General features: G+C 46.9%; 1 protein-coding gene across 9 annotated transcripts in view; it reads right to left on the reverse strand.

Moving 5' to 3' along the window:
• Positions 1 to 24,273, reverse strand: part of KDM2B (lysine demethylase 2B) — a 151,851-nt gene extending 127,578 nt beyond the window's left edge. For 5 of the 9 annotated variants that reach the window (XM_060193139.1, XM_060193135.1, XM_060193138.1 and 2 more), the window contains exons 1-4: positions 23,866 to 24,273; positions 22,700 to 22,844; positions 19,958 to 20,036; positions 17,631 to 17,677 (exon numbers count right to left, since the gene is read on the reverse strand). In XM_060193139.1, the coding sequence (XP_060049122.1) occupies positions 17,631 to 17,677; positions 19,958 to 20,036; positions 22,700 to 22,844; positions 23,866 to 23,898 (304 nt within the window). In that variant the 5' untranslated portion in view covers positions 23,899 to 24,273. Of the gene's footprint in view, positions 1 to 17,630; positions 17,678 to 19,957; positions 20,037 to 22,146; positions 22,339 to 22,699; positions 22,845 to 23,459; positions 23,490 to 23,865 lie in introns of those variants that run through there. The other 4 variants (XM_060193137.1, XM_060193136.1, XM_060193140.1 and 1 more) reach the window with 3 other exon arrangements.
• Between the last annotated feature and the right edge of the window lie 666 nt (positions 24,274 to 24,939).

Here is a 24,939-nt window from a genome sequence, read left to right on the forward strand (position 1 = left end):
CTCGAACCAGGATACTTAAACCAGTTCTTGTACTTGGCGCCACCTGCACTTAACCCGCTGTGCTACCACCCAACTCCCAAGGGTTTTCATTTGTCAAATAGAGCCATTAGTGTAAGAAGGTCTGAAGTAGTGTCAGAAAGGATATGCAATACACTCAGCTACAGTATGGGATCTGAGCTTTGAAAGAACCAGGAAGTTCTTCGGCCTTTTATCTTTTTCTATTTCTCTTTTTTAATTTTTTTTTTTTTGCCTCCAGGGTTATCACTGTGGCTCAGTGCCTGCACTAGGAATCCACTACTCTTGGAGGCTATTTTTTTCCCCATTTTATTGCCCTTGTTGTTATCTATTGTTATTGTTGTTATTGCTGTTGTTATTGGAAAGGACAAAGAGAAATGGGGAGTGGAGGGGGAGTCATACAGGGGGAGAGAAAGATAGACACCTGCAGACCTGCTTCTCTGCTTGTGAAGTGACCCCCCTGTAGGTGAGGAGCCGGGGGCTTGAACCTGGATCCTTACGCCGGTCCTTGTGCTGCGCGCCATGTGTGTAACCCACTGCGCTAGTGCCTGGCCCTCTCTTTTTCTTTTGTAACCCAGAGACATACAGAGAGGCACCAGGGCAACATAGCTACCCGCCCCCTGGTGCCATAGCACCTACCACAGGGTGCTAATTATCAAACCTGGGATTCATGCATGGCAAAGTAGGCACCCTACTCAATGAGCCACCTCTCTAGAACCCAGAGAGGGAAAACAGGCTCTCTGTTCCACCCAGTACACTTCTGAGGCTAATTTCGACAGTGGAGCCAGCTATTTTCTTCTCCCTTGAAGAACCAGGCTAAATAGCAAAACTTACATGCCTAAGGCCCCAGAGACTACAGATTGAATCACCGGCACTGCCTTAAGGCATAGCTGAGTGGTGCTCTGGTCTCTCAGAGTAAATCAATAAATAAAAAGAACCAGACGAAGGCAATAAATAAATAAATAAGTAAATAAATAAATAAATAAATAAAAGTAACCAAACTGGAGGTGCCTGATGGGTCCCCCAGTGACAGATGGCTCTGGGGAGGGTAGTATTAAAGGAGCAGAAGCCCCACCCAACCCTGCTCTAGACCCCAGGTACCTACCAGTATAAAGACAGGAAGGAGTTGACCTTTAATTTTTTCTTTTTCCTACCACAGAACTCTTTCTTCACACAGAAACTTTAAGAAGAGTCAAATGCATAAAATGAAAACAAGCAGTTCAGGCTGAAGTGGGAAGAGGGGAAACATGCAGCATTTGAATCCAGATTTCTGGGATATCCCTCGGAAAGCCACTGGGTCAGGTCACATTTAGGTCATCTTCAAGGATATGGAGAGCAGGTTTAAAATCAGGCCCTTGCACATGGTGCAATGTGGACTCACCCTGTGAACTACTACCCACCCCGCCCCTTTATTTATTAATTTTTAAATATTTATTTATTTATTCCCTTTTGTTGCCCTTGTTGTTTTATTGTTGTAGTTGTTGTTATTGATGTCGTTGTGGGATGGGACAGAGAGACATGGAGAGAGGAGGGGAAGACAAAGGGGAGAGAAAGATAGACACCTGCAGACCTGCTTCACCGCTTGTGAAGTGACGCCCCTGCAGGTGGGGAGCCAGGGTCTCAACCAGGATCCTTCTGCTGGTCCTTGTACTTTGCACCACCTGCGTTTAACCGGCTGTGCTACTGCCCGCCCAACTCCCGTCCCGCCCCTTTATTTTAAGAGAGAAAGTGAACCACAGAATCACCAGATGCAGTGCTGGGGATTAAAATCAGGACCTCATGCCTATAAGTTCAGTGCTCTACCCGCTGCACCAACTCTCAGGCTAGAAGCTCACGTTCCTTGAATATGAATGGGGGTGGGGGAGGGGGGAACAGGCAAACCAACAGGTGATTTAGTGTGGACTCTCAAGTATGATCCTTAGCATTGCATGTGCCAGAGTGATGGTTCTCTCCCTTTGACATTAATTTATTATTTTTTAATCATGAGCTGGGGGGAATGGAAGGCAAAGGGGAAGAAGAAGGGAGGAAGAGGCTGGCAGGCTTGCCTTAAGGGTCACTTGGGACACATGGGACCTGGCCGTTCTTTCAGCCTGAGCTGGGGGATTAGGAACTAGAACTCCATCTTCTCAGGTTCCGGCTCTGTCAGCCACTGGTGACAAAGGACAGCTAGATCTAAGCAGCCAGTCTCTGAGCAGGAAACTCAGAGCTCAGGAGGAGGCAGATGACTGAAGGGGCAGAAGAGACAGAAGGAAGCAGCCATCAATGGAGGAGATGACAGGGACAAGCTGCCCTTTGGAGCCAGCAAGGGCTCCACACAGCTGAAACGCTCCAGCCTCTGAACTCAGTGAGAAAATTTCCACGTGGGCTCAGAGCCTGGAGTTCCTAAATAGGCCAACAGCTCAGCACGCAACAAACCCCCCCCCCCCCCCCGCCCCCAGCATAGTCCCTTCCTTCCACTCCTTCCTTCCTCCAGCCTCATTGGATCTCTGGGCTCACAAACTACAAACACATCCAACAAATTCCAGCTGTAGAAATTAATCCGTGGCCCTATGGCCCTTGCTTTGAAGGCTCCATCAGTCAACTCCAAGAGCCAAGGGCTTAGCGCAGGGAGGCGGCTGCCGAAAGTCACCTTGAAGACTAATGGAAAGCATATGGGGGCACTAACCTGAAACGCCCCCGATCATGCTCTTCAGAGAATGCACACAACTATTTCGTATCATAGTTCTGGATCCTTCTCCAACATCCTCAAGGATCTGGACTAGTTTTTTAATTCTGCTCACGGGGAGTATCTTTTCACCCATCTCACAGGCAGTGTTTATTAGTGAGAACAGCCATGGTTCAAACACTGCTCTGCTATTTGCCAGCAGTGAAGTTGTGCCCAAACAACCCTAGGCCTCAGTTTCCTCATCAGCAAAGTAATATAATAGAGCCTACCCTTCTGAGTGGACACAATTAACAAATGTGCTTTAAAACCTTAAAAGTAGGGAGTTGGGCCGTAGCACAACGGGCTAAGCGCACGTGGCTCAAAGCACAAGTACAGGTGGAAGGATCCCGGTTCAAGCCGGCCGCTCCCCACCTGCAGGGGAGTCTTCACAGGCAGTGAAGCAGGTCTGCAGGTGTCTATCTTTCTCTCCCCCTCTCTGTTTTCCTCTCTCCATTTCTCCCTGTCCTATCCAACAATGACATCAATAACTACAACAATAAAACAAGGGCAACAAAAGTGAATAAATAAGTAAATTTTTTTTAAAAAAAAACCTAAAAGTATATACCTTAGCTCTTCCACACACTAGCTATTTGTTTGTTTTTAAATATTAATTAATTAATTTATTCCCTTTTGTTGCCCTTGTTGTTTTATTGTTGTCGTCATTGTTGGATAGGACATCAATAACAACAATAAAAGCCACAAGGCTACAACAAACAAGGGCAACAAAAGGGGAAAAATAATAATAATACAGGGCCAAGGAGGTAGCTTAGTGGTAGGGTGCATGCATGAGCGCCTTAAATTGATGTAGCATCACATAGAATTAAAATTATGCTAAAGATTTATTGATTTAAGGTGGGGGTAGATAGCATAATAGCTGTGCAAAGAGACTCTCCTATCTGAGGCTCTAGAGTCCCAGGTTCAATTCCCCCACATCACCATTATCCAGAGCTGAGCAGTGCATTGGTTTAAAAAAAAAAAAGGGTGGGTGCAGCTATCAAGAACAATGAACCCACCTTCTCTGACCCATCTTGGACAGAGCTAGAAGGAATTATGTTAAGTGAACTGAGTCAGAAAGTTAAAGATGAGTATGGGATGATCCCACTCATCAACAGAAGCTGACTTAGAAGATCTGAAAGGGAAACTAAAAGCAGGACCTGATCAAATTGTAAGTAGGGCACCAAAGAAAAAACCCAGTGGTGAGGGGTAGACATGTAGCTTTCTGGGCCAGTGGGGGGTGGGAATGGGCGGGAGGGATGGGTCACGGTCCTTTGGTGATGGGAATGGTGTTTATGTACACTCCTAGCAAAATGTAGACATATAAATCAGTAGTTAATTAATATGAGAGGGGGAAATCAATTGTATGTCTCAAAGGTTCTCAGGAGACAAACTGAATCTTTTTAATAGATAGGCTACGTATTTGATATGCGGACTCTCTCAAAAGCCTAGACCAAGTAGATTGGAGGCTTCCAATAGCACAGCTATATACAAGATACTGGGTACTGTACAGCAAACCATAACAAAGGGACTTTTCAAAGTTAACCCAATTAACAAATAATGTGATGATAATATTAACTATTGATTGTCTTTTTGAACCCTAAGACAGCAGGAACCTCACATCTTCACTATAGAGCCCCTACTTCCCCCAGTCCTGGCACCCATGGATAGGGCTCACTTTCCCGTATGCTTCTCCCAATCCATACCAAATAATATTGCATCCGCCGATCACAACCTAACCAAAGCAACGATTGCCATCTCAACATGCTTCACCTCAGAGTGTATCCAGAGACTTCACGTGTGGAATGACAACCCTTCAGCTTCATTACTCGGGTGAGACCTTTCCTTTTATAGTACACTCTAATTTCATCTCAGGTAGTTCACTTTCTAACAAAGTCCCATAACCTAGACATACACCAGTTTCTGTGAGAGAGAGCGTATGCGCACACGTATCCATAAACTACTGCAAAATATATACCTGAAAGCAGGATTACACTAGAGTTTGCAGTGAGTACCTCCCCAACACTTCCTCTCCACTATTCCAATCTTGGGATCCATGTTTGCTCAACAAATTGTTTGGCTTTGTATGTTAACTCTCTTTTCAATCACCAGGTTCCAGATGCCACCAGGATGCTGGCTAGGCTTCCCTGGATTGAAGACCCCACCAATGTGTCCTGGAGCTCAGCTTCCCCAGAGACACACCTTACTAGGGAAAGAGAGAGGCAGACTGGGAGTATGGACCGACCAGTCAACGCCCATGTTCAGCGGGGAAGCAATTACAGAAGCCAGACCCTCTACCTTCTGCAACCCTCAACGACCCTGGGTCCATGCTCCCAGAGGGCTAGAGAATGGGAAGGCTATCATGGGAGAGGGTGGGTTATGGGGATTGGGTGGTGGGAATTGTGTGGAGTTGTACCCCTCCTACCTTATGCTTTTGTTCACTAATCCTTTCTTAAATTAAAAATTTAAATAAAAAAAAAAAAAAAAAAAAAGGGTGGGGAGGGGACCGTGGTCGGGCAGTAGCACAGTGGGTTAAGCGCACGTGGCGCAAAGCGCTAGGGCCGGTGTAAGGATCCGGGTTCAAGCCCCTGGCTCCCCACCTGCAGGGGAGTCGCTTCACAGGCGGTGAAGCATGTCTGCAACTGTCTGTCTTTCTCTCCCCCTGTCGGTCTTCCCCTCCTCTCCCCATTTCTCTCTATCCTATCCAACAACAAACGGCATCAACAATAACAATAATAATAATAACCACAATGAGGCTACAACAAGGGCAACAAAAAAGGAAAAAAAAAAAAAGGCCTCCAGGAGCAGTGGATTCATGGTGCAGGCACTGAGTGAGCCCCAGCAATAACCCTGGAGGCAAAAACAAAATAAGGGTGGGTGCCGGGGCAGTAGTGCAATGGGTTCGACCAGTGTAAGGATCCCTGTTCAAGCCCCAGGCTTGAACACCTGCAGGGGATTGCTTCACAAACAACGAAGCAGTTCTGCAGATGTCTATCCTTCTCTCCCCCTCTCTATCTTTCCCTCCTCTCTCTATTTCTCTCTGTCCTATCCAACAACAACAGCAATGACAACATTAGCAATAACAAGGGCAACAAAAATGGGGGAAAACGGCCTCCAGGAGCAATGGATTCATAATGCAGACAACAAGCACCTCAATAGCCCTGGAGGAAAACCAAAAAAATTCATTGATTTACATAAGAACTAAAATTAAGAATTCATTTATGGGGAGTCGGGTGGTAGCGCAGTGGGTTAAGTGCACATGGCACAAAGCGCAAGGACCAGCATAAAGATCCCAGTTGGAGGCCGCGGCTCCCCACTGGCAGGAAAGTCGATTCACAGGTGGTGAAGTAGGTCTACAGGTGTCTCTCTTTCTCTCCCCCTCTCTGTCTTCCCCTCCTCTCTCCATTTCTCTCTGTCCTATCCAACAACGACAATAATAACAATAATAATAACCTACAACAATAAAAGCAACAAGGGCAACAAAAGGGAATAAATATTTTTTAAAAATCTTTAAAAAAAAGAATTTAATTATGAACGTGGGGCACAGAACTTCTAGTGGTGGGTGGAGTGTACAACACCCCTGTTGTTTTATAATTTTTTTGAAATGAAAATCTAAAAAGTAAACTCAAGGACAAGCGTAAGGATCCCAGTTCGAGACTCCGGCTCCTCCCCTGCAGGGTAGTCGCTTCACAAGCAGTGAGGCAGGTCTGCAGGTGTCTTTCTCTTCCCCCGTCTTCCCTCCTCTCTGTCCTATCCAACAACGATGACATCAATAACAAGAATGATAATAACTACAACAGTAAGACAACAAGGGCAACAAAAGGGAATACATAAATATTTTTTTTAAATAAACAAGGGCGGGAGTCAGGCGGTGGCGCAGCGGGTTAAGCGCACATGGCGCAAATCGCCAGGACCTGCGTAAGGATCCCAGTTTGAGTCCTGGCTCCCCACCTGCAGGGGAGTCGCTTCACAAGCGGTGAAGCAGGTCTGCAGGTGTCTGTCTTTCTCTCCTCTCTGCCTTCCCCTCCTCTCTCCATTTCTCTCTGTCCTATCCAACAACAACGACATTAATAACCACAACAATGTTAAACAACAAGGGCAACAAAAAGGAAAATAAATAAATAAATAAATAAAAACAAGGGCAACAAAAAGGGGAAATAATAATTATAATAATAAATAATAATAATAGAGAGATAGTAAAAGAGACCATAGCACTGAAGCCTCCTTTAGTGCAGTGGGACCTGGCTTGAACCTGAGTAGCACACAGAGCAAAGTAAGCTTTTTTTGCTGGCCCAGCATCAAGGTTTTGACTTCAAAACACTAGAGCTTCCTAGAATAAGGGGCACAGGACAAGCCTATGAGGTGGGTGTGCACCTTAAGAGAAAACATATCTGAGAACAGAGTGAACTCCTGAAAACCTACATCCCTTGGGGCTCATGCTCTTCAGCTCTGTTCCTTCCCTTCCTTTGCATATGGCCTCTGCCACCCGCTTGTCCAAACTTGGCTTCTCTCCGGGCCTCAAGTTCAGTATGGCAGGAAATGAACTCATTCATACCCCATACACAAGCCTCCTCTACCTCTCAGGCTCTGCTACATGCATCACTATCTAACCTGCTGGGATGCAAACCTACATTTTAATCTGATGTACCTTCTACCATATCAGCAAAATGTCAATCAAACCCATAGTTAAGTCTGCTTTTCTCTCACCTGCAAAATGGAAATATATGACTAGAAGTTCAAATACTCTTACAGATTAAAAAACTTAAAAGTGGGGGGCCGGGTGGTGGTGCACCTAGTTGAACGCACATGTTACAATACACAAGGCTCCAGGTTTGATCTCACAGTGCCCACCTGCAGGGGGAAAGCTTCGCTAGTGGTGAAGCAGTGCTGTAGGTGTCTTTCTGTCTCTTTTCCTCTCTATCTCCCCTTTCCCTCTCAATTTCTGTCTCTATCCAATAAATAAATAAAGATAATAAAATAACATGTGCAGTTGCTGGGGCTCCACTTCTGCAGGCTGACTAGAAAAACAAATAGCAATACTTAACTTATAAGATGAACTAGTCAATTCTGAATGAAGTTGTCATGATTTTTTTTCAGGAAAAGGAAAAAAAATTAACACCTCCAAGGCCACAATAATTCTGTTCTTAAGTGTACGCCCCACAGAAATGCATCCCTCTATTCCCCAAATGTCATGATGTTGTTCCAGAAGGCTCATGGCAGCACTATACTTATTTTTTTCTAGCACTGTATTTATTGCCTTAAACAGGGACAGTTACCACAGTGCCCACTAATAGCAGAATGGTGGCATGGGAGGTAGTTCAAAAGGTAGAGCATAGGACCTGCATGCCTAAGGACCTGAGTTTGATACCTGTGTCAGGGCAATGCTGTGGTCTCCTCTGTCTTCTCTCTCTCTCTGTCTCTCTCTATCCCCTCTCTCATAGCATACATATATACAAAGATACATATTGTTTAAAAACTGAAGTATTGTGTGTGGGCATGGGAGATAGCATAATGGTTATGCAGAGAGACTCTAATGTCTGAGGCTTCCAAGTCCCAAATTCAATTCTCCACACCACCATCAGCCAGAGCTGAGCAATGCTCTGGTAAAAATAAATAAATATAAAAATTTGGGGGTTGGGCAATAGTGCAGTCAGTTAAATGCAAAGTGCAAGAATCGGCACAAGAGTCACAGTTTGAGCCCCCTGGCTCCCCACCTACAGGGGGGTCACTTCACAGTGAAGCAGGTCTGCAGGTGTCTATCTTTCACTCCCCCTCTCTGTCTTCCCCTCCTGTCTCAATTTCTCTGTCCTATCCAACAATAACAATAACAACCAGTGCTACAAAAATGGGGGGAAAATGGTCTCCAGGAGCAGTGGATTCATAGTGCAGGCACCAAGCAAGCCCCAGTGATAACCCTGGAGGCAATAAATATATAATACTATTTTAAAAAACTACAGAATTGTGAAATGTTCCCAACTACAACAATACAGAGGGATCTCATAAACACAAAGTTGAGCAAAAGAAGCCCAAACCAGAGGACACCTTGTGTTAAGTCAACCGTCATGAAGTTCAAAATCAGGCAAAATTCAACCAGGCTATTAGAAGTCAGGAAAAGGGGCCAGGTGGTGGAGCACCTGGTTAAGCGCACACATTACGGTGCATAAGGACCCAGGTTCAGTTTTGTGTTAGACCTGCTTCACTGCCTATGAAGCGACTCCCCTGTAGGTGGGGAGCCAGGGGCTCGAACCAGGATCCTTAGCCCGTCCTTGTGCTTTGCGCCACGTGCGCTTAACCCACTGTGCTACCTACCGCCCGACTCACCTGATCCCCAGTTTTACATATGCCAGAGTAATACTTTGATTCTCTCTCACTTTCCAATTCATTAATAAATAAATAAATATTTTTTGTTTAAGTTCCTAAGTATACAGTGTTATAAACAGCTTCCAACACAGTAAGTGCCCATCTTCCTAGTGTGCAGATATAGATGACTGACAGGCTGAGGTCCCACCACTAACTGGCAGGGGTGGCTGAGACTCCCTGATACACTGCCTTCCAGATGATACACTGCCTTCCAAAAGCAGAACTTCCATGTCTGTGAGGAGCACACTTCTGTCACTCAGTCACCCTAGAGAATCACTGTTGGCCAACACTCTAATCCACAAACTCCAGCCACCAGTTCCAGCCATCAGACCCAATCCAGAGACACTTGGTAGGGTCTGGGGAAGGTTAGGAAGGAGGGCCCTCACCTGGCAGGTCAAAGCCTACAGATACCAGGTCCCCATCTTTGTCACCAGATAGGAGGAGGCTTGCCCAAGAATGAAACTGAAAGAGGAAACACAAAAGAGGAAACAGAAAAGGAAAAATAAGAGTCAACTTTCTGGGGCCACCCAGATGCAGATATGGCTGGCGGTCATGTCGTGACCTATTACATAAGATGATGAACTCTGCTTTGTTTAAGCCAGCTTGAGTTACATTTAGCACATGTCACTATGACAAACATGCCTCACAGACACCCTGTGGAAGCCCATGTATAGACTTAGAGACCAAAATGGGCAAAAAAGCAACCTGGGAGATGGTGCAGTGGGTTAAGCAGTAGAGGAGGAGGAATCCCATAGAGCATATCCTATAACACACACTACCATACACAAGGACCGAGTTCAAGCCCCCACAAAGTCCCCACCTCCAGGGGGTAAGCTTCACAAGTGCTGCAGGTACCTCTCTTTCTCACTCTATCCTTCCTTCCCTTTGTATTTCTGTCTCAGAGGAAAAAAAACAAAAAAGATTTAAGCATTGAACACTCAAGCATGAGGTCTCAAGTTCAACCCCTCACGTTGCATTTGTCAGTGATGCTATGGTTCTCCTTCCTCCTCATCCTCCTCTTTCTGTCATAAACTACTAAATATTCCTTTTATTTTAATGGGGGGAAACACGGGCAGAGCAGTTACTGACATCCCTCATTATCAGGGTGTGTGCTACCTTTCCAGAGCACTTTAGTCACCTGCAGGGGGAAATCTCAGGAGTGGAGAAGTGCTGCAGGTGTCTCTTTTTCCTCCTCCCTATCTCCCCTTTCCCTCTTGAGCTCTCTTTGTCTCTACTCAGTAAAATATAAATTTCAGCCTAGTAGAGTGTGCATGTTACAGTACACAAAGACGTGAGTTCAAGCCTTTGGTTCCCACTTGCAGAAGGGAAGCTTCACCAGCAGAGAAGCAGAACTCTCTCTCTTTCCCTCTTTCTCCCCATCTCTTATCAACTTCTCTGTCTTTATCCAAAGTAAATAAATATAAAAGAAAAATATTTTTAAATATTTATTTATTTATTCCCTTTTGTTGCCTTTGTTTTATTATTGTAGTTATTGTCATTGTTATTGTTGTTGTCATCATTGTTGGATAGGACAGAGAGAAATAGAGAGAGGAGGGGAAGACAGAGAGGGGCAGAGAAAGATAAGACACCTGCAGACCTGCTTCACCATCTGTGAAGCGACTCCCCTGTAGGTGGGAAGACAGGGGCTCAAATCGGGATCTTGAACCGGGATCCTTATGCAGGTCTTTGTGCTTCGCACAATGTGTCCTGAAGCTCCGATTCCCCAGAACCCCATCTCACTAGGGAAAGAGAGAGGCAGGCTGGGAGTATGGATCGACCTGTCAATGCCCATGTTCAGCGGGGAAGTAATTACAGAAGCCAGACCTTCGACCTTCTGCATCCCATAATGACCTTGGGTCCATCCTCCCAGAGGGGTAAAGAATAGAAAAGCTATCAGGGGAGGGGATGGGATACGGAGTTCTGGTGATGGGAATTGTGTTGAGTTGTACCCCTCTTATCCTATGGTTTTGTTAGTGTTTTCTTTTTATAAATAAATTAATTAATTAAAAAAAGAGAAGAAAGTGGGAGTTGGGTGGTGGCGCAGGGGGTTAAGCGCACATGGCACAAAGCGCAAGGACCGGCTTAAGGATTCCAGTTCGAGGTCCCGGCTCCCCACCTGCAGGGGAGTCGATTTACAAGCGGTGAAGCAGGTCTGCAGGTATCTTTCTCTCCCTCTCTCTGTCTTCCTCTCCTCTCTCCATTTCTCTCTGTTCTATCCAACAACAACGACATCAATAAAAGCAACAACAACAACCACAACAATGTTAAACAACAAGGGCAACAAAAGGGAAAATAAATAAAAGCTTTGGACTGTCAAGCATGAGGTCCCAAGTTCCATCCCTGGAAGCACATGTGCCAGAGTGATGTCTGGGTCTTTCTCTCTCCTCCTATCTTTCTCATACAACAATGAAAAAACAGCAAGGACAACAAAAGGGAAAATAAATAAATAAATTTAAATAATAATAATAAAATGGGGTGGCCAAGGGGAAATTTTCTTTCTCTAATATCTGGGGTAACAGAGAGGGAGACAGAGAAACACCTGCAACATTGCTTCATCATTCATTAAGCTTTTCCCCTGCAGGTGGGGACCAAGGGCTCAAAACCAGGTCCTTGCACATTGTAATCAACCAGGTGAGCTACCACCTGGCCCCATTAAAATTTTTTTTAAATATTTATTTATTTATTTCCTTTTTGTTGTCCTTGTTTTTATTGTTGTTGTAGTTATTATAGTTGTTGATGTCGTCATTGTTGGATAGGACAGAGAGAAATGGAGAGAGATGGGGAAGACAGACAGGGGGAGAGAAAGACACCTGCAGACCTGCTTCACCACCTATTGAAGCGACTCCCCTGCAGGTGGGGAGCTGGGGGCTCGAACCAGGGCCCTTACACCAGTCCTTGCGCTTTGTATCATGTGCGCTTAACATGCTACGCTACCGCCCAACTCCCTTTTTTAAAATTTTAATAACTTGTCTCAGTGCTGGACAGTGGTGCACAGAGCAGAGCACACATCAACATATGCAAGGACTGGGGTTCAAGCTAACAGTACCAATCAGAGAGGGTAAGCTTCACAAGCAATGGAGTAATGCTACAGGTGTCCAATCTCTCTTCCTCTCTCCCACTTTATCTCCCCCTGTGCTCTTTATTTCTCTGTCTCTATCAAAAAGAAAAAAGAAAAAGGGAGTGGTCTGGGAAGTGGTGCAGTGGACAAAGCATTAGATTCTCAAGCTTCAATCTCTGGCATTAGATTCCCGAGTTCAATCCCCAGCAGCACATGTACTAGAATGATGTCTGCTTCTTTTTCTCTATCTTCTTCATGAATAAATAAATAAAATCCTTTTTAAATTTTTGTATCTTTATTTATTGGAGAGACAGAAATTGAGAGGGGAGGGGAAGATAGAAAGAGAGACACCGAGATAGCACTGTTTCACCACTACAAAACTGGGTGCTTGCGCATTGTACCATGTGCATTCAACCAGGTACACTACCACTGGGCCCCTAAATAAAATCCTTAAAGTAATAATATTTATTTATGTATTTTTAATTTTGTATTGTTATTGATGTGGTTGTTGGATAGGACAGAGAGAAATGGAGAGAGGAGGAAAAGACAGAGAGGGGGAGAGAGACAGACACCTGCAGACCTGCTTCACCGCCTGTGAAGGGACTCCCCTGCAGGTGGGGAGCCAGGGGCTCGAACCAGCATCTTTAGGCAGGTCCTTGCGCTTTGTGCCATGTGCGCTTAATCCAACTGCGCTACTGCCTGACTCCCAAAATAATAAGAATTTTTTAAAAAGGACAGAAGGGAGTTGGGTGGTAGCGCAGCGGGTTAAGCGCACGTGGCGCAAAGCACAGAGACTGGTGTAAGGATCCCGGTTCCAGCCCCGGCTCCTCACCTGCAGGGGAGTCGCTTCACAAGCGGTGAAGCAGGTCTGCAGGTGTCTGTCTTTCTCTCCTCCTCTCTGTCTTCCCCTCCTCTCACCAGTTCTCTCTGTCCTATCCAACAACAATGACATCAATAATAACTACAACAATAAAACAACAAGGGCAACAAAAGGGAATAAATATTTAAAAATTGGGTGTTGGGTGGTAGCGCAGCGGGTTAAGCACACGTGGAGCAAAATGCAAGGACCGGCATAAGGATCCCAGTTCGAGCCCCAGCTCCCCACTTACAGGAGCGTAGCTTCACAGGCGGTGAAGCATGTCTGCAGGTGTCTGTCTTTCTCTCCCCTCTCTGTCTTTCCCATCTCTCTCCATTTCTCTCTGTCCTATCCAACAATGACGACAACAATAATAACTACAACAATAAAACAACAATGGCAACTAAAGGGAATAAATAAATATTCTAAAAATATATTAAAAATTAAAAATAAATAAAAATCAAAAAGGAAAGAAAAAAATTACCACCAGGAGAGGTGGATTTGTTGTACAGACACTGAGCCCCAGGGATAATCTTGGTAGGATAAAAAAAAAAAACCTTTCTCTTGGGTGGGTCACAAAGCTCAGCTGGATAGTGCATCTGCTTTGCCAATCATGAGACCCTTGATAGGGCACAGCCCCCACTGAACTGGAGGAAGTTTCTATGCTCTAGTTTCTTTCTTTCTTTTTTTAATATTTATTTATTTTCCCTTTTGTTGCCTGTGTTACTTTACTGTTGTAGTTATTGTTATTGATGTCGTCGTTGTTAGACAGGACAGAGAAATGGAGAGAGGAGTAGAAGACAGAAAAGGGGAGAGAAAGATAGACACCCGCAGACCTGCTTCACCACCTGTGAAGTGACCCCCTTGTAGGTGGGGAGCCAGGGGCTCCAACCAGGATCCTTAGGCCAGTCCTTGCGCTTTGCACCACATTCACTTAACCCGCTATGCTACCGCCCGACTCCCTATGCTCTAGTTTCTTTTTGTCTCTTTGTCTGTGACTTTCTTTCTATCTGAAAAAGTAAGCCCAGGGTGGTAAAACCGTATAATGAAGAGGAAAAAAAAAAAAACCCAAATTCCTGCAATTAAAAAAAACTAACTCTTAAGCAAATCCTCACCAATACCAAGATCCTTCTATCAGTCATCAACACCATCTACTTAGTAAATACTACTAAGTCCTCCCTTCTGAGTATCTGTTGCCATACTTTTGAGTCAATTATTCAGGCTGGATCATCTGACACACCCACTGGTCAGCTGTCTTCATCCTCCACCAGGCTGCTTTTGCAAAATGGGTAAATCCGACTGCACCACTTCACACCCACCAGGATGGAGATCATCAAAAGATAGATGACAACAACTGCTGGCAGGAAACTGGAGCCCCAGTACCCTGTTAATAGAAATGTGAAAGGGCCCAGCTGCTTTGGAAAACAGTCTGGCACCTCCTGAGGAGGTCAGATACGGCTACCACCTGACCCAGGCATTCTGCTCCAAGGTCTAAGAGAAATGAAAGTGGGTGTTCACAGGAAGACTGTACATGAATATTCAGCAGCAACATCGTTAATAACCAAGAAGCAGAAACAACCCAAATGTCTAGCTACTGGATGGAAATGCATGCCGCCTGTCCACACAATGGGGAATCTAATCAGTCACAAAAAGGAATGAAGTACCAAAGCACGATCCACTAAGGACAAACCTCAGAAACATAAGGAAGTCAGATCAAAACAACAGCTTGGGCCAGGTGGTGGCACACCTAGTAAAGCGTACATGTTATGATACGCAAGGGCCCCGGGTTGAAGCCCCAAGTCCCCACCTGCACAGGAGGAAACTTTAGAAACAATGAAGAAGTATGATAGGTTTCTCTCTCCCTCTCAATTTATCTGTCTCTATCCAATAAATAAATAAACATTTAAAGAGAACAAATAGTGCAGGGGGACAGCACTATTATACAAAGAGACTCTCATGCCTAAGGTTCTAAAGTCCCAGGTTCAGCCCCTTGCACCACCATAAGCCAGAGCTGAGCAGTGCTCTGGTAAATTAAAACAAACAAACAATTGCTTATCCTTATCGGGCAGGAGAGTTAGCTCGGCAGTCTTGCCACATGAGTCCCAGCACTCCCAATGTGGTGCCTTGGCACAGGGGAAGCTCCAGTGTTGTGCTTCCCCGCCCCCAGCCGCACCTCCCCCTTTTTTTCTCTTTTCTTTTTTTAATTGCCACTTAGGTTATCACTGGGGCTTGATGCCAGCACTACAAATCCACAACTCCTGGTATCCATTTTCCTTTTTTTTTTTTTTTAAAGATTTTATTTATATATTCATGAGAAAGGTAACAAAAATTATTCATGAGAACGTAAGAGAGAGAGAAAGAACCAGACATCTTTCTGGTATATTTGCTGCCAGGGATTGAACTCGGGAACTCAGGCTTGACACTCTAATGCTTTATCCACTGCACCACCTCCCAGAACACCATTTTTCCATTTCTTTTTTCTTTTCTTTTACTTTTTTGTTAGACAAGATAGAGACGTTAAGAGGAGAGGGAGAGAGAAAGAGAGACACCTGTAGATCTGCTTCACCGCTTGTGAAGCATCCTCTCTGCAGGTGGGAATCAAGGGCTTAAACTCAGGTCCTTGCTCATGGTAAAGTGTGTGCTCAATCGGGTGCACCACAGCCTGGCCCCCTCTCTATTTCTATTTCCATCTCTCTATCTGAAAGAAAACTCAGTCCAGGAGCAGTGAAATCATACATGATGCATGAGAGCCTGATTCCAGGAAAAAAAACAAAACAAAAAAACCCCACATACTTGTGATTTCACTCATGAAATGTGAGAACAGACAAATGCATAGAGGCAAAAAGCAGTCCACTGATTGCCAGGAGAGGGAAGGAGAGAAGAGTTGGGAGACACAGAGTTTATTACGAAGGTGACAGAAATGCTCCAGAATTAGGCAGTGATGGTAGTTGCACCATGATTATACTGAAAAGTATTGAACTGCACACATTCAAGTGGTTAAATGTGACTCTTATTTCAATCTTTAAATGATTAAAAGTCTTCTCCCAAGTCATCAAATCACAAATACTACCCACCTCTACCACTTTAAAACTCCCCAATGGTGGTCTGGGAGGTGGTGCAATGATAAAGCTTTGAACTCCCAAGCATGAGGTCCCAAGTTCGATCCCCAGCAACACATGTGCCAGAGTGATGTCTGGTTCTCTCTCTCTCTCCTCCTATCTTTCTCAAAAATAAATAAAATATTAAAAAAAAAACCTCCCCAATGGTTTCCTCACACACTTGGAGTCAAACCCAAATTTTAAATCAGTCTCTATAGCCCTATGTATTCTCCCACCACTCACGCTTCCATTCTGCTCAGGCTCTGGCTTATGGTAGTTCTCCCACCACTCTTTTTTTTAAAATTTTTTTTTATATATTTATTTTATTTATTTTCCCCTTTGTTGCCCTTGTTGTTTAACATTGTTGTGGTTATTGATGTTGTTGTTGTTGGATAGGACAGAGAGAAAAGGAGAGAGGAAGGGAAGACAGAGAGCGGGAGAGAAAGACAGACACCTGCAGACCTGCTTCACCGCTTGTGAAGCGACTCCCCTGAGGTGGGAAGCCGGGGGGCTCGAACTGGGATCCTTACTGGTCCTTGTGCTATGCTTAACCCGCTGCACTCCCTCTTTTTTTTTTTTTTTAACCAGGACACTGCTCAGGCTCTGGCTTATGGTGGTGCGGGCGATTGAACCTGGGACTTCGGAGCCTCATGCTTGAGAGTCTCTATGCATAACCATTATGCTATCTACCCCTGCCCCCACCTCTCTCCCTATCTACCTGACCTGTTGATATCATTTCTCCCCCCACCCCCTTCTCTGTTCTTGTCTCAATCTACAATGTTCTTTCAAATAGCTGATTTCTCATTAGATCTGTGTCCAAATGGCCACACCCTCCCCCACTCTATCACCCCATCCAAACCCAGCTCCATCATGTTCCATCACATCATTTCTTCACAGTCCTTATCACAACTGCAAAAGGGAATATAATGTTGCCTATCATCCCAACCAAGAATGCTGGGATTCTGGGTCATGCTCATATCTCTGAACTGGCCTGCTAAGTAGGAACTACCTGAGAGACATCTCTGGAAAGGATGAATGTATTGATCAACTTCCAATAAGATCTGCAGTGCCATCTGCTCTCCAGCCAGGAGTCAGGAGCACTCAGTGATCAGGCAAGCCCCACCCCAGATCTTTCTAGAAGCCTAAGTAAACAGGAAGAATGATTCCCTCCCCTCCAAAGTCAGAATATCTTCCTGGGGTGACAAAGCACCCAGTGTTTACCCAGCAACCCAAAAACACACACTCAGAAGAGGTCTAAGATCACTCTCTGACACCCAAGCTGGAGGCTAGGGTCCAAATCAGCCTCATAAAACTGCGCACTGGCAAACACCCTCTCTGGCAACTTCTTATGACTCTGCAATCTGACCGGTTCTCCTGAATAAGAGGGTTGCAGCTCACACCTGCTGCTGCCTCCTCCCGTGGGGACTGGGGACGGTCTTTTCAGAGGCAGTTAACAATCTAAGCAGGCAAGTGGTGCAGCTTCTTCCCCTTCCTTCTCCTCCTCCCTACTGCAGCAGCTCCCAGAACACACAGCAAGCAACTTACCCACCAGGAGTTTGACATCTCGGACTGTGAAATCAGGGTCAGGCATCCTACCAAAAGACGAGCACAGACATTTAGTGAGAAGTCAGAAACAATAGATTAGGCCTAACTCTGGAGACAGGGGTTGTGGATGACTGGGGGATGTAATTTTTCCATGAGAATCCCCTGGCTCTTAGTTTGGGAATCCAAAATGTGTTAATAGGTAGGCTGGGTGGTGACACACCCAGCAGAATGTAAACACTACCACAAGGACCCCGGTTCAAGCCCCTGGCCACCACTTGCAAGAGAGAAGCTTCATAAGTGGTGAAACAGTGCTGCAGGTCTCTCTCTCTTTCTCCCTCTCCCCTTATCACTCTTTCCCTCTCAATTTCTCTGTCTCTATTAACAGAAATAAATAAATATCTTTAAAAGCACCAATGGAAGGGTCAGGTGGTAGCACACTGGGTTGAGTGCATATGTTACAAAGCACATGGACCTGGGTTTAAGCCCCCAGACTCCACCTGCAGAAGGAAAGCTTTGCAAGTGGTGAAGCAGTGTTGCAGGTGTCTCTCTGATTCGCTCCCTGTCACCCCCTTCCCTCTTGATTTCTGGCTGTCTCTATCCAATAAACAAATAAATAAAGGTAATTCCAAAAAATTTACATATAAGTAAAAAAATAAAAGTGCTAATGGAGAGGCGGATAGATCAGGTATATCAGACGTTGCCTCAAGAGGTCAGCCCCAAACAACTGAGTCCCCATCTCATCAAAAGGCTAACCAAATTCCCTCACTATTCTTCTGGTGCCTAACCCCAGCACCTCTACAGACAAGAGAGTAAAACAGAGTGCACCCCACTCTCCGGGTGAGATTGAAATAGGGTGCTAAAGTTAAGTGCAAGAGAGGCACTCAGTCTCCTGTCTCTCATAGGTTGGAGGACTTCTCTACACCCATTCTCTCACTCTCTCTCTTTTAATTTTTTTTAACTTTATTTATTGGAGTAAAGACAGTCAGAAATTGAGAGGGAAGGGGGATAGAGAGGAAAAAAGACAGAGAGACATCTGCAGCACTGCTTCACCACTCGCAAAGCTTCTCCCCAGCAGGTAGGGAGTGGGGGCTCGAACCCGGGTCCTTGCGCACTGTAACACATGTCCCCAACCGTGTGTACCACCACCAGGCCCGATCCATTTTCTCTCCAGAAAGTACTTCCCAGGGTCTGAGAGGTGGTGCAGTGGATAAAAGTTTGGACTCTCAAGCGTGAGGTTCAACACCCAACATCTATGTGTCAGAGTGATGTTTCAGTTCTCTTTCCTATTAACATAAATAAATCTTAAAAAGAAAGCAGGGGTGGGGTGGGCAGTAGCACAGCAGGTTAAGCGCACATGGCACGAAGCACAAAGACTGGCGTAAGGATCCCGGTTCCAGCCCCTGGTTCCCCACCTGCAGGGGGGATCTCTTCACAAGTGGGAGAACCAGGTCTGCAGGTGTCTATCTTTCTCTCCCACTCTCTGTCTTCCCCTCCTCTCTCAATTTCTGTCTTATCCAACAACAACAGCAATGGCAACAATAATAGTAACAAAATGGAAAAAAAAAAAAAAAAGGAAGGAAGAAAGAAAAAGCACTCTACATAGGAGTTGATACAGATGGAGGTGAAAGGGACTCTTAACTTTAGAGAGAAAAAGAAGACACATGTATCTGAATCCCAGTCTCAGAGATTTGTCAACGTACAACATTCATTCAGTGTTGACATTCACTATTAATTCCTAGTTACAGGAATAAGACTCTTGAGCGAGTCTGGCAGCAGATGCTAGAAAAGGAGGCAATCTGGGATAACACTCTCAGCCTCTTCCCCACCCCTGCCCAAGGGGCAGAAACCTGTTCTTCCAGCTGCCTGTGGATCTCTCCCCCACCTGGAGCTCTGACAGGTCTCTAGGAGAATGTAAACTAAACAAGACTCAGTGGGAAAAGTGGGGAGTTGTGGGTCCAGCATCCCAAAGGATCTGAGTAAAAATCCATAACCAGGTATCCTGCCTCTGGGCTGAGAGGTAGGGCAATTCCTTTATAACTCTGCCTCTTCCTTCCTCCCCTGGTGTGGAGTATACTTCTCTTTAGGAAAGACTGAAGTGAGCCAGAAGGAAAAACAGTGTTAAAGTGCCCTGGTCCTCACTGCCCAAATTCTCTGAAAAATGCCAGTCCCCTTTGTCAGGCCTCAGACAGGGAGGTGCTATCCCCAAATAATGAAAAATTATTCTTAGAGATGAAGTGGGGAAAATGGGAGAGAAGAAATTCATCTCAAGCTAGAAACTGTATTAAGGAGGAAGAAAGGGAAAGAAGAAATTGATTTCAGCAACTTACTTAATTCCCAATCCATCCTTTTCTCGAAATACCAGGGGGACCCTGAGAGCTTCTCTCTGCACGTACTCATAGTTGAAATCTGTTTGGATATTGGAATTAAAACAAGTTGGTTAAGTCATGAAGGGGTAAGTAAATCCCAATTGATGGTTTAGGAAAGGAAAGCACAATGGAAGAAGTGGCAAAGGTGATAAGGCATCAGCTTCAAGGCAAAAGGCTAGTGGAAAATGACAGAGAAATGGATTAAGCAAAGCCCAAGTGAAGCCATGCCAACTATCTGTTCCTCTGCCTACTCAGTCATTCCCTGCATGCCCCACGGGTCAGAACTTGTCAATGAACAGCATAAGGCCAGCATGGGCTGGGGAAGGGACTCATGAAAAGAGTCCCACTCAGAAAAGTGAGGACTATCACCTGAGTATCTGAAATCTGAAGAGAGGGGCAAGAGAAGGGTTCTTGTGGTAGTTGAGCTTCAGGGAAGATTTGATTGTAATATCCTGCACAGTGAAGGGGGGTGTGGGGGGCATTTCACTGGAAACTGTGTATTTGGTGCCAAAATAACTGGGGAACTGAGCACACAACTTTGTTGTCTTAATAGTGAAATTCTGCTGCAAAGCATCACAAAACTTGCTACAGTGGGATAACGAAGTAGGATGCTCCCTTGATACAAGGTGAGCCCCGAGGACATAATGAGGCCCCAAGAAAGGCCACAGGGTAGTTTTCTTTGTGGTTCAGATCCCAAAATCCTTATCAAAAGCCCCTAGAGAAAGGAGACCTAAGACCTAGAAGCAAGGGATATGATCAGACCATACCCATAGATGACAAAGGCTGGGTAGGATAAAATCTCTCAGCCCCCAAAACTCAGGTAACTAAAGCAACCCACACAGGCACATTCCTCCCTGCCCATCAGAAGGGAGACAGAGATCTCAGGCCACTGAAGTCCCTGCCCCAGGGAAGCAGTTCACCAGGGCAGCGTGGGGGGAGGAGGCCAAGAGCTCAGAGGAGAGGCAGAGAACAAAACCCAGAGCTGGGGAAAGCCCCGACCTTAGCAGCTCAGATCCCTAGGGGTTCACAGTGAATGGGGATTCCTAAGGATTGAAAGGCAGAGAAGTTTAAGAAGCTTCTATTTTGAAGCCAGGCTAAGGGCTCCTTCTGTTTGGGGGCAAGATCTGAATTAACCATCAAAACCCTAGGGCCCTGTTGTTTGAAAAGAGTGGGGACAGCAGATTTAAGGACACACGGAGCTCCCACCCCCAGGGTAAGCTTTAGCTTCCAGAGATCCAGGGCTGGGAATTCCTCACAAATAACTAGGAAGCAGTAGCATTTCTTTTCTTTTTTTCCCCTCATGAGATTCACCAAATGACCAAGTAAAAAGGGGAAGAAAGGAGAGGAATTAAAGTCCCATTTGTAATAAGCGAATTTAAATGCAGCTGAGATAAACCTTAGGACCTTCGGACTTAGTAGGCAATGAATGTTCTTAAGAGCAGACAGGCTGAAAGAATTTCTTTCCTCCCCCACTACAGAAGGCTAGCACCCCAGGAAGCAATGGGCTAAAAAAATTTTAAAAAAAAAAACTTCACACATGCAAAGCCTGGAAGGTTTCTTCTAACCCTTCAGGCCCAGCCACTCAACCAGAACCTGGAGGCGGGAGGCCTACCATTATCAACTCTCTGAGAGAAGGAAAGGTTTTCCAAGGGGGTTAGGGGATAAACAGGATGAAAAAGAAGTAGCATAAAGGAAATTCAGATATCTCAAGGGAGGGGAGCTCAAAATGGATTTACAAACCTCAGGAGGGTGAGGACATGGACATAAGGGGGGGGCATCTCCAGAAACCCCAACTCCACAGGCCTGAGACTCAAAAGCATCACCCCAATCTCTAGGGGCCAACACCGACACCCCTAGTACTGGGGTCAGGGGAAAACTCAGGCCCTGAAGTTCACCCTAAAACACCAGAAGTCTCCCCAACTTCTGAGGGAACTCTCTAGAGACCACTCAAAGTCTCAGGTCTGGTAAAAGGCCTTCTTTTTTCAGGAAGGGTGCCCAAATACTCCCTGCTATCTGCCAGGACGCAGGCATCTCAGACTTAAGTTTAAGGGGTGAACACTCCATTACCCCATTCTTCACCACAAAACGTCAAGGCCAAGGAACTAGAGTCTCCAGGCTTAAGTGAGGGCTCTAGCCAACAAAGCTCTCACCTATACACTAACTGCTCCAATCTGGCTGCACGGAAATAGACAAATGGGGGTTCTGCAGACCCCAGGACTGAGGTATCAGTTAAGAGGTGAGGAGCGTCCCCGGTGCCAGCACATAAGTACGAAATGATATGGCGTTTGTGAGGTTTCAGGCATGGGGATGTGGATGGGGGGGGTCTCCTCCCAAAGCCACAGGGGTGCTCCAGCTTGCTCCAGCCAGGCGGCCGCACCTCCTGCAGCGAAAGATGGGCCGGGTCCTGGAGGGGAGGACCCGTGCACCAGCCCTCGCTCCGTGCGCCCCTCGCTTGCTCCATCTGCTGTTTCGCGGGTTCTGCCCACCCTGAGACTGGTGGTGGGCGCTGGCTGGGCCTAGGCCACGACCCGGTTCCAGCCAACCCTCCTCCCTCGCCACCCCTAGTGCTCAGCCTCGTTTCGTCACCGGATCCCCTGGAATGGGGGACGCGGGCGCGAAATACGAACCCAGCCACCCGCAGCTCCCTCCCCACGTGCGCCCGGGCCGCAGCGCAGAAGGCGGCCCGGAGAGGGGGCGCCTCACCTTTGCCCTCCATGGCGTGTACGAAGTCCCCCTGGTACAGCTGGCTGCGCAACTTCTCCTCCAGACTGAAGCCTCGGACACTGACAATCTCCTCCACGTCCGACAAGTCCTCGTTTTCGTCGTATCTCTGGCGGTCGATCGGACGCTGCGGGGACCCAAACCAGAGAGCCCGGGAACATTACTGGGGGGCCGCCTCTCATCCTGGGACAAGCTCGAACAGGTGCAGGAGCTGCGCGCCCCCTGCACCCCACAACTACGACCCGATCAACTTTGCGAAAATCTAAAGATGCTGTAAATTAGTGGAACCAGAGGGGCCCGAACCCCTAGAGTCCTGCTGCGTCCCCAGACAGGACACTCCCCTCCTCCTGCATCTCTGGAGGCCTTGGAGGGAGGATGGGGGTCACCTCCTCTGCCCCCCACCCCCGTGAGGTATGAGGTTTGTCCACTTGGCCCGGAGCCGATTATGTAAGTCCAAAAGGGGGCTCGGCGCACTGGCTAGCTGGGTGTTTGTAGGCCCCGGGAGGAGCCGCCGCGGCGGAGCAAGCAAACCGGAACCCGGGGCCGGCGGCATTTCTAACACTGGAGCCTCCCCCGAGCTACCGGGGAAGCTGGAAAGCTGAAATGGAAGAACTGAGACCCCAGCCTTCCCCACCGCCCGCCCGCCAGTGTAAGAAGGGAGGGTTGGGGGGTTTCGAGGTTTGGGAGGGGGAGAGGCACACGGCCCGCCACAAAGCTCCCGGCGGAGACCCCCAAAACGCACCAGCAGCTGCCTCATCTCCCCACAAGCGCGCGCGCACACTCACTTCCTAAGGAGACTCCCCTACAACTCCCCGCATCCCCTGCCTTCTCCCTCCACCGCACAGCGCCCGGCCCCACAGCCCCCCAGATCCCGGGAGAACCCCGAGTCTGCTCAGTCCCCCACCCCTCCGCGCCGTTCCCGGCTACCATCTCCCCACTCAAGTGTCTGAGACTGAGCCTCACAAGGGACTGGAGGAGTAAGCTGCTTGCTTGCTTCCTTTTGCATGCAATTTATTATATATTTTTCCGGTCCTCTTTCAAGATACAGGAAAGGAAAGGAAAGGTAGCCAGAAACAAGAACAACAACAACAAAAATAGATCTATCATATACCAGATACAGATTTGGGGGGAAAAAAAAAGCTACACACCAATCTTCTTCCAGAGTCTTTCTCTGCCTCCATTTTTTTAGGAGAGTTCACCAATTAATTGTCAACACTCCTGCCCCCTGCATTTTGGCGTAGGGGGGGAAGGAGGGAAGACCAAAGAAAACAAGCCGAAAAACAAATAAATAAAGCAAGCCAGAGTCGAGATCTACAAAGTTTTGCACCAACACTTAAGCAGATCCGTTTGCAAAGTCCTAGGAAACCATTTTCAGCAGTTGTGGGGGGGAGGCGTCGACGTCATAATCCCCGGAACGTAAACATTGTTGCCGATCGCGCACAGAGCCCGCTGCCCCTCTAGTGGGTTGAGGGGAGCATTCGACTCGGGCTGGGGGGCGGGGGTGGCCCGAGGAGGTGTGGGGCATGGAGGGCGCCCGGGAGGCACCCGGCGCCGTTAGCGCCCTGGCATCGCTGTTTTGTTGTTGGGTCACGAGTGTGCCTCTGCACGCAGGCGCCGCCGCCGCCCGGGAGTTGTGTGCAGAGCTGACTTTTGGAGAGCTGAGTTGCAGGCGGCGGGCGCATCCCGGAGATGGCGGGGCAGGGAGGGAGGGAAGGAGGAGGGGGTGGGGAGGGAGGTGCAGATTTGCACGGCTGGCCTCAGCGGGAGGCGCGGAAATGCAAGCCGAGCTAGCTTGCGTGAAAGCCCCCGGGGCCTGGCACCCTCCAAAAAAAGAGGGAAAAAAATCCCGACCCCCCCCAACTAAATCCCTGCCCCCAGTTTCCCTGTCCTCCTCCTGCTACCCCTCCTCCTTTGCTTTCACCCACCCACCAACCCCACTTCATTCCCTATGTGAACGACCTAAATTCAAAGCATTTTGTATTTATAATTTTTTTTTTTTTTACTTTTCTGCTGCATGTCTTTGTTTGTTGGGGGGAGGGATATTGAAGACAACTCTTAACCAGACTCCCACATGAAGACCTGCCCGACTGAGAAATATTTGGGGGCAAAGGAAGGAAGTAGCGCAGCTCCATACCTGTGCGGACTGCATAACTTTTTAAACTCCCAGGACTTAAGAGTCAACACACATACACACACACATACACACACACACACACGTACAG

Source organism: Erinaceus europaeus, chromosome 6, assembly GCF_950295315.1.
Source record: "Erinaceus europaeus chromosome 6, mEriEur2.1, whole genome shotgun sequence".
Classification (NCBI taxonomy): domain Eukaryota; kingdom Metazoa; phylum Chordata; class Mammalia; order Eulipotyphla; family Erinaceidae; genus Erinaceus; species Erinaceus europaeus.